General features: G+C 37.2%; 2 protein-coding genes across 2 annotated transcripts; one reads left to right on the plus strand and one right to left on the minus strand.

Moving 5' to 3' along the window:
• Window positions 1-214: 214 nt before the first annotated feature.
• LOC141595518 (O-fucosyltransferase 28-like) lies at window positions 215-6,932 on the plus strand. Its single transcript, XM_074415484.1, has 8 exons — window positions 215-1,222; window positions 3,932-4,004; window positions 4,175-4,245; window positions 4,351-4,439; window positions 4,553-4,685; window positions 4,941-5,170; window positions 5,327-5,803; window positions 6,306-6,932. Exons 1-8 carry the CDS (start codon window positions 599-601, stop codon window positions 6,562-6,564), a joined length of 1,956 nt encoding a protein of 651 aa, XP_074271585.1. The 5' UTR covers window positions 215-598; the 3' UTR covers window positions 6,565-6,932.
• A 727-nt stretch (window positions 6,933-7,659) lies between these two features.
• On the minus strand, window positions 7,660-8,695 carry LOC141595485 (heme-binding-like protein At3g10130, chloroplastic). Its single transcript, XM_074415455.1, has one exon. The coding sequence runs from the start codon at window positions 8,512-8,514 to the stop codon at window positions 7,903-7,905; it is 612 nt and encodes a 203-aa protein (XP_074271556.1). The 5' UTR covers window positions 8,515-8,695; the 3' UTR covers window positions 7,660-7,902.
• Window positions 8,696-9,523: the final 828 nt, after the last annotated feature.

Here is a 9,523-nt window from a genome sequence, read left to right on the forward strand (position 1 = left end):
GTTTTTAATTTATTTATTAATTGTCTCTCATTAATATAGTGAGAGACGGTATCTCAAGAATATATAATCAACTACAATTTTGGTTGTATACCATAGTTCATGCCGACTTGTTGGAGGAAAAAGACCTTTTAACAAGTCAATTATTTTCCCAAAGTCAAATCCACAAGTTTAGCAAATTAAGCCACAAACACATAAACAACACAACATAATCATCATTATTCATTAATCAAATTCCCCACCTCTTTCCCTTCTTTCCCCTCCAGTTCTCCTTAACATCAAAAAAAAAAAAAAAAAAAAAAAAAAAAAAAAAAAAAATCATTAAGGAGAACAAAACACAAAAAAGGTAATTATTAATTAATAACAAAATACAATTAAAACACATTCCTATTTATCCCACAATTCTGCTTCTTTTCTATCTTTTCTTCATCCTAATCAAAGAAATATAATTACATCCTATTCCTATTATAATTCCTATATATCCCAACATAATATAAACTTGATTACCAACACAACCTTGTTTTTACAAATTTTTACGTGTATACGATAATTCTGCATCCTAAAACCAATTGGTGATTAGCATTCAGTGCACCCTGTATTGATGACAGGTGGTGGTGGTGGTAGCGGTGGAAGTCCCGGGTTATCAACCACCGCAAGGCGGCGAATTGGGGATGTTATATTAGATACTAATTGTGACATGTTGGATTTAAACGGTGAGGATGATCAGGTCATCGCTGCAGCATTCTGCAGCGATGGCCAAATTCAAAACAACAAACACAAACTACAAGGAATGTTAAAACAAGTACGACGTAGGATATTGTGTTTACCAGAGACATGGGTGTCTTATTTTGGTGTTGTAGTTTTACGTACGGCCGAGATTTTTCAACGGTTGCGATTGGGAAAAAATACGGGCCGTCGGATATTGACTTTATTTTTATTTTTTATAATTATGGCGGTTTTTGTTAAGGTGTCCTTGTTGGGTACTCATTTGATTGATATGCACCATAGGACACAAGAAAGTGTTAATGTCGTTAAAGTCGATAGTAATGTCGATGGAGACGGAAATAATAATGGTGGCGGCGGTGGTGGTGGCGGAGGCGATAATGGTGGGTTGATATTGCACGTAGGGGGTACGAATTTTGTTGAGAATGTTGTTTCTGAGTCTAGTGAAGATAAACGTGAGAATGTTGTTGGCACCAAGCACCTCCTTGACGATAAATTAATGGTACGTACTTTTTTGTTAAATTCTATTTATTTCTCGTCTATAATAAGTGGGTAGCATTATAATTCTGATTAAAATTATGACTTTTTTGGTTAAAGGTTCATAATGCTTCATGTTTTCATGAATTTATAATCCAAATAATTGAATGTTTCAAGTCGTTTGAGGATTTTTTTTCGGTTAGATAAGTATCGAGGAACTTTTCACGTAAAAAACAAAGTACGAACCGTAAAAACACAATAACAAAGTGCAAGTGGTTAGTTGGTCGAAAAATAAAGTTATAATATCGGAATGGCGTGTATATGTAAGGATTTTTTCGATGACTTATCTATTAAATCTTACTCCGTACTACGAGTATTTTTTTTTCAATTAACCCAACCGGGTACAAAAGTGCATGTTAAAATAATTTAATATTTAACCGCGTCATTTATGATCAAAGGTAATTTATGTGTCAAGGTTCGTTTTCTAAATTTTGATGATATAAATTAATCAATTATTTAAAATAGAACAAACGAAGAATAATTTTAATGATTGGCCATATAATTTCCGTCCAATAATATACCGATGGCGCGATAATTGGAGCGAGTATTAATAATTTGTTTGTGTGATTATTGTTTCAAGTACTGTATGAAATTAGTGACAAGTTGGACTATTTTTTTTTTTTTAAAACATACGTATGCAATTATGCATATAAGTTGAGAAGTTGTGGATATCCACGATGTATTTTAACTTAGAAGATTTAGTCATGGGACAATTAGGGGTTGAAATCGCGTTTTCAGCATCTTAATACGCTTATGCATTGACTGACTAGAGGATTAATTTAGTGAAATTGATACTTTACCGAACGCTTGTGTTACTATTGAGTAAAAAATGTTGGGATTAGTCAACTTTAGTATTAATCAAGACTTAATTCATCTTGACCTCGTGTAGCAAGTTATGATGACTTATGAGTTATGAATATGTGTGTTAGACTGTTAGTGTCATCTTGACCTCACTCGACTCGATATTAACCTATCACAACATTGATAATTAAAATTGGTATACGAATCTTTAAATACCCGTGTACAGTTGTACCTAAGCTGATATAGTAAAGATATAAAATAGTTTGGAGAATGTCGGAATGACAATAGTATGATCTAATATCACCGGTTTCCAGTGATACATGTGTTGGAGTATAAATCCACTTGTGAGTCCCATATCGGTGAAAAAGAGAAAGATTGTCTATCTTATAAGGCCTAGGGGTGTTTCTCCCATTGCCAATTGGTTTTGGGAGATAAGAGCATTCTTGGGCTTGTGAGTTAGACTTCTCTCCTCCACCGCGGGTAAGGTCAGACCCATCTCGTGTTTAACAACATGCGTCATTATACACGAAACTTTTTATTCTTCAATTCCTCAATTGGAGAAATTGCTTATATGGATGAAACTTGTTTTCTATTTTAAGAATTGTTTTTATATAAAGAATCTCCTTATATTGTTAATCAATAGCATAGATAAGGAGTTTATTATGGGTGTAACTTTTTATTTTTGCATCACTACTACTCCGTTTGACAGTATTTTGCCTATGTATAACCTATTAAGGTCTATATGTCGCAAATCCCAACCATATAGGAGTATAGGAGTATCGATTTCCAATAAGACTTATTAGGTTAACCCCGAGGGCGCACTATGTGTCTATGCCCAAGTACAACCCTTTCAGCTCAGATGAATTCTATTTTTAGTTAAAATTTTCATTTTTTTTTAGATTTTTTAATTATAGTACATAACTAATATGTTCTCCTACCAAAATTTTCAATCATATATTCAAGTCTTCCTAGTATTAAATTCATATTATTTGGAGGACATTCTTTCGTCTTTTTCCACCTTATTTCGCTTCATGACACGGTGTTAAGACATTAAGCAATAATAAGTGATTGGTTGCACGTTGCTATAAGTTTGAATGAAACATGTTAGACTTATAATTGATTTTGGATTCTTTGTACAACATTTATTGAAATACAAGGCAAAGAAAATGAACGTCACCGACTACATAATACACCTACAACGACATAACGTTACTTATTTTTGTACTTGTAATTGTTGATTATTTCTTAATTTAGAAAATAAATTAAAATGTATTGTTGACTCATTCTATTCTCCATTATTTTTGTCTTTTTTTCTAAAGATATGACTTTGTGAGCATAAAAGATAATAAGTATACCTGGCAAACGGGTTAATTATGTCGGGTTCAAATTGGATCGGTTTGGGACGGGTAAATTCAGATTCTAGTCATTTTCGGATGTGTTATTATCAAGTTATAGTGGGATGATGAATCGTGTGAAACAATAAATATTCGGGTCGGGTGATAAATGGTCGGGTCAATTTGGGTTATCGATCATTCTCAGTTTCTTAGTTCTGGTGTCGGATCAAATATAGGTCGAGCTATTCTTGTCAAGTCAGTTTTGCCAGGCCTGATGATAAAGACATGTAGGTGTGTGGATATCTCCAAAGTTCGATAGTGAGGTTTTCATATTTACCTCTTTGTCAAATCTAATTAAAACCGTGGAAATATGATTACTTGTGAATTTTGTAATAAAGAGCATGTTTTGAACAAAGCAATAATTTGAACTACAAAATTTATTTTTTTCCATTGTTCATAGAGATAATCTGTCATTACTAGCCCCTTCGTTTCACCACTGATTAAACTAATAATCTTGGTTTTTTTTAATGTTTGTGCAGAATCCAGAAATTTGGAAGAAACCAAATAGTGAAAACTTGTACAAATGTATCTCCAAAAGCAATTATCCGGACCGTAAGTGTTCTTTCAATTGACACCAAAACCAATAAACTCGTTATTTTACAGTTGAATTATAGAATAAGATCGTCTTAAGTAGGCATAGTATATAACGGTCTTACACATTACACAATAATTTCTGTTATTCATAACAAACTCTTTATCCCTTTAATTTGTACTAATTGCAGGTAGAGTAAGAGGGAGAAATGGTTACTTACAGGTCCATGCTAATGGTGGCTTGAATCAGATGCGTACAGGCGTAAGAAAAACATTAATCTTTATCCCATTTCAACCCAAAATCGAAAAAAAAAAACACCCCTAGCCCTGAATTTAACTAATTAACTCGAATAATTTGTAATTTCAGATATGTGACATGGTCGCGATAGCTCATATTATGAATGCAACCTTGGTTCTTCCTTCGTTGGATCATGAGTCGTTTTGGACTGACCGCAGGTAAGACATCGCTTGTTACACTCACGAGTACTGATGTTATTTTTATAGACTTCATATATCGCTATAAAATGGCAATATCCGTCTTAACATGTTAGCAATTTTGGTTTTTGCAGCGACTTCAAAGACATTTTTGATTGGAAACATTTCATTGACACATTGAAATATGATGTTGAGATAGTTGATTCCTTACCTCCTGAATATAAACGTGTGAAGCGAGACAAACTCGCTCCCATCTCCTGGTCACCGGTAATGTATACATTTGAATCAACTACCATACTGCAATCTTACTATCTTAGTACAGATGTATCTAAAAAAACAGGTCGTCTAGACGGGTCAAGTAATATCAAGTGGGTAGCTAAGACAAAAGCAGAATGCCTAGGGAATACCATTCTGCTTTTGTCTTATCCACCCACTTGGGTATTACTTGACCCGTCTTCAGCTTGTGACGGATATGCCCGTCTTCAATGAGAATTTGTGCTAAAATTAAACTCGACTTGGCAGGCATCGTACTACAGAAAGTTGATTACAAGATTAAGGCGCGTAAAAGTGATGTACTTCACTCACTCTGACTCTCGTCTTGCCAACAATGGCCTTGATATCAAACTACAAAAAATCCGTTGTCTTGCTAATTACGAGGCTCTCCGATACACTCCTGAGATTGAACGATTGGGTGCCACATTAGTCGATAGGCTAAAGGGTTACGCTGACCACTATATTGCCTTACATTTGAGGTAAAGTTCATTTACAGTCAGTAGTTTGCATTTGCTTAATTTCCCTGCATAAAATAAAGCAAACGTAAACTATTTACTGGATAGAGAGGGTATCTCGGATTTCTCATCTTATTTTGATAACTTTACATTGATCGATTATTACCTTGTGCGTTACAGATACGAGAAGGATATGTTGGCATTCACAGGCTGCAACCACAACTTGACGAAGGACGAGGCCGTTGAACTTCAAACAATGAGATATAACACACAACACTGGAAAGAAAAAGAGATCGATAGTAAAGAGCGAAGATTACAAGGCGGATGTCCTATGACTCCTAGGGAAGCGGCTTTGTTTCTTAAAGCCATGGACTACCCTTCCTCGACAACAATTTATATTGTCGCGGGAGAGAGCTATGGTAAAAACAGCATGGATGCCTTCCTTTCCGAGTACCCCAATGTTTATACTCACTCAACATTGGCTACTGATGAAGAGTTGGAGCCCTTTAAGAATTACTCCAACCGGCTTGCTGCATTGGATTATATCGTTGCTCTTCAAAGCGATGTTTTTGTTTACACTTATGATGGGAATATGGCTAAGGCCGTGCAGGGTCATCGACGTTTTGAGGGGTTTAGGAAGACTATCAACCCTGATAGGTTCGTTCTTCCTTCTTTCTCGTTTGAAATGACTTTTTTTTTTTTTTTTTTTTACAAGCAAGGGAAATGACTTCCTTTCAAACCTTATTGGATCCGCCTAGTCAGAACTATGACGAGTGTCATTACACCAGAGATCATAAGGAGAATCCGGCGAGCCCAAACCTCGGGAATACGCGACAGCACGGAAAGCCGGCACCCCGTTTAACAGATCCAAAGGGCCACCGTGCAATACCTCAGTGCTCCCGTCAAGGGCGTCGAACCCGGGACCTCAAGGATGAGGTGTTAGTACCTTACGGTACCCCCGGGACACCACTAGACCCAAGCCACTTCGGTATTGCCCGAGTACTTCTAATTTGCAGGCAAAATGAGACCACTAGACCCAAGCCACCCGGGACCTCAAGGATGACTTTTTATATATACCACCTGTCTGAAATGAGAATTTGCCCGAGTACTTCTAATTCACATGAACGCGATGCTAATTTGGTTCCTTGCGTAATTGCAGGCAAAATTTTGTTAGGCTTGTTGATGAGCTAGATGAAGGGATGATATCTTGGGAAGATTTCTCAACTGAAGTTAAAACTTTGCACACAAATCGTCTTGGAGCACCGTATGAAAGAGAACCAGGAGAGTCACCTAGAGTCGAGGAACATTTCTATGCAAACCCCTATCCTGACTGCGTCTGTCGTAAGCCTAACAACCAAGAGTTGGGACAAGAAATTGAGCAACAATCGGGTACCCAAGACTTAAGGCGATCCGGTTAAATGTTCATTTAAGAGGACAACTTTTGATTCTAAGGTGAAGTACCTGAGCGAGGGAGGCTAGTAAGGGTCGTGTGTGTAGTAAAGGCTTATCGGTCAAGTCTTGAGGCGGTCCGGTTAAGTGTCCATTTGAGGACACAACTTTTGGATTCTGAGGAGACTGAAAGAGTTGTTGTATAGGTTTTTACATACTCCATACTTGACTTGTGTTTAAGTTTTGTAACATATGATGGATTTAGGAAATTCAAGAGTAGAGTTGTTGTCATTAGTCAGTTTTGTTTGATACGGAGTACAATACAACCAACAAATACATATAAAATGTTCAGGATTTGATTGCCTCCATCAATTAATCGAAAGTTGTTCCCTTCAAAGAAGATTGATCTTTATTTATTGGAAAATGAAAGGGCGCCACCGGGTGACACCCAATTTGGGCGCCACCCTCTCACATGGGATGAGTGCGGGGCCCTTCAATAAAGAATGCTTGTGAGAGGGTGGCACCCAATTTGGGCGTCACCCGGTGGCGCCCTATCACTATCCTTATTTATTTTGGTACTCCCTTTGTTTTTTTTTTCGGTGTAAAGAAAGTCACAAGGGCGTTTTTAATGTTAAAGTCATTAGTACCATTTGTCATGACTTTAGCCACTAAGCTAGTTGACATCTGCTTTGTACTCTCGTTTTTAATATCTCAATTCCGTATGCATTCTTTCATATTTTATTTAGTTAAGCGCAATTTGACGCAAATAGTTCAAGTGAATGAAGCTAATTGAATAAAACGTCTATTTAACTGGCTTATCGTATCCGTCATATGATTAAATATGTTCCGCACTTTTGGTACGCACTGAATAAACCCTCGGGTGTACGTGATAGCCTGCAAACCATGTATACCAAGTCACCCAAGAGTGACAGACTCAAAATCTCTAGATTGCTCTTGGGTATGCTTGAAATGAGCTACCTTGAATTCAATTGTGATTATTATTAGCTCAGATTCCATGACCTAAGTTGAATTCAATTTAACCACTCATAACTTAGTATGTTTTTTTTTTGTGGAACTGGAGGTTGACGAGATTCGAACTCAGGTCATGTGTACGATCCACATGATTGTACCGGCTAAACTAGTTAATATTTTGGAACTAAGTTTGTAGGTAGAAATGAGAAAACAAGAGCTCCTTTATACAACATTGAACCCTTGAAGGCATAGAACTATATATACATTAACATCAATACAAATATAATCAATCACAAACACATTATTCTTACTTTACAAAACACGCGACACCAATACCAATACAAATAACAAAACGTAAACAAATAACCGAGACAGAAAGAGTAAAAAACTGGAAGTCATTCAAGAGGAATCATAACTTCATTAGTCTTAAACATAGGCAAAGTCCAAGGAGGATTAAACCTAGCCAACAAAAACTCACCAACAATCTTAAACCCATCATTCTCCAACACATTCTTAAGTTTCTCAACTTTCTCCTTAACAACACCATCACTCGCATTCCCACTAAACTTAACCACACCATACTTCATCTCCCCTTCTTCCTTAATCACCACCCTCTCATCCACCGGCTTCGGCGCCTCGTCCACACTCTTATATTTCGACGGCAATATAAACTGCATCGTCACCATCTCACCCTCTCCTTTAGTTACAACTGGGGCCGTCATTGCGATTGACTCAGAAGATGGGGTTTGGGTTTGGGTTTGTGTTATGACAGGGGCTGTCATTGCGATAGATTCCACTTTAGTGTTCTGAGGTTTACCGAATACACCAATGTATTGGGCTAAGATGAGGAATCCCCCGTCTTTGTCGTTTTTTTTCATTTCAGACGGGTGGTATTTTATTTCCGCGACTACTGAGGGCGGAAATTTGCGGATTTCGTAGTCGGGTGTTGATTTAAGGATTTCGTATTTTGGGGTTTCGACTGTGATTTTACCGAATACCATGCCCATTTTGTATGTGATTTGGGTTAGTTTGTGTGATTATTAAATTATATTTTGTAGGAGTGATTATGATTGAATTTATAAGGGAATTGGGAGTGTGTATTGCTTGGGAGAGGGGTAGGACGTTTGAATAGAAGACTAAAATGGTGTCTATATTCGTGGCTAGTAATTGGGTTGGATTCGTGGAGTTTGTTACTCCACGACTGTCTTTCTCTTTGACAACTTTCCTCCGAATGAAACAAGAAAATGGTTTCCAAAGGATTCGCTAGGAGTCTTGGAGAAAAAGGTAATGGTAGACTGGCTAACCATATGGGCCGGATCGGTCTATCTGGGCCAACAAGTGTTAGGCTCAAGCTTCAATGGTCCACCCAACCCGTAATCGACTAGCCTCGACTTTGTAGCTCTCTAGGCCGGTTTAGTGCCCTAGAAGCCTAGCTCGGTAATTAATTTGAGGCTAGCCGGTTACGGGTCAGGTTAGGACAAAGCTTGAGTCAGCCTAGTCTGTCCTTTGTAGCTTAACTCCTAAACGAAGAGGCTCAGCCGCTCAGGACTCGGCCAAAGAAGCCTAGCTCGGTAATTAATTTCTCCGTTACTCATAAGCAACTAAATGAATTCGTTTCCAAAATGGGCGATTTTCACTAATTATTTAACGAAATGGGTCGAGTGTCAAATTAATTATCGAAAATGTGTCCACGTAGGCTTGGTATTGACGAAGCTGAGGTGAGAGGTCAAGTCACCAGGGCGGTTGGCGACTTTGGTCGAAGGCATATTTGCGGATCCCCTCCCCTTCCCACAATATGATTCATCCCCCAAAAAAAAAAAAAAAAAAAAAAAAAAAAATCGCCTAACCCTAAGATTATAAACCCGATTTTTCCTCTAAAAACTACCCTAAATCTTTCAATTGAAACTATTAATTGTCAATTTATTAGTCTCTAAGCAATATCAAACAATCATTTGGATATTTCTTGGCCAATTTCAATACATATTGAAGGTATTAGCTATTACTTACTTTTTTAAA

The sequence above is a fragment of the Silene latifolia genome, chromosome 1 (assembly GCF_048544455.1).
Source record: "Silene latifolia isolate original U9 population chromosome 1, ASM4854445v1, whole genome shotgun sequence".
In the NCBI taxonomy this organism is placed as follows: Eukaryota; Viridiplantae; Streptophyta; class Magnoliopsida; order Caryophyllales; family Caryophyllaceae; genus Silene; species Silene latifolia.

Excerpts from the sequence above, each read along its gene's own strand:
- LOC141595518 (XM_074415484.1), top strand. The coding sequence starts at position 599 with ATGACAGGTGGTGGTGGTGGTAGCGGTGGAAGTCCCGGGTTATCAACC. Across the intron at positions 4,440-4,552 it reads TCGTTTTGGACTGACCGCAG|CGACTTCAAAGACATTTTTG; the intron begins GTAAGACATCGC and ends TGGTTTTTGCAG. Across the intron at positions 5,804-6,305 it reads AAGACTATCAACCCTGATAG|GCAAAATTTTGTTAGGCTTG; the intron begins GTTCGTTCTTCC and ends GCGTAATTGCAG.
- LOC141595485 (XM_074415455.1), bottom strand. The coding sequence starts at position 8,514 with ATGGGCATGGTATTCGGTAAAATCACAGTCGAAACCCCAAAATACGAA.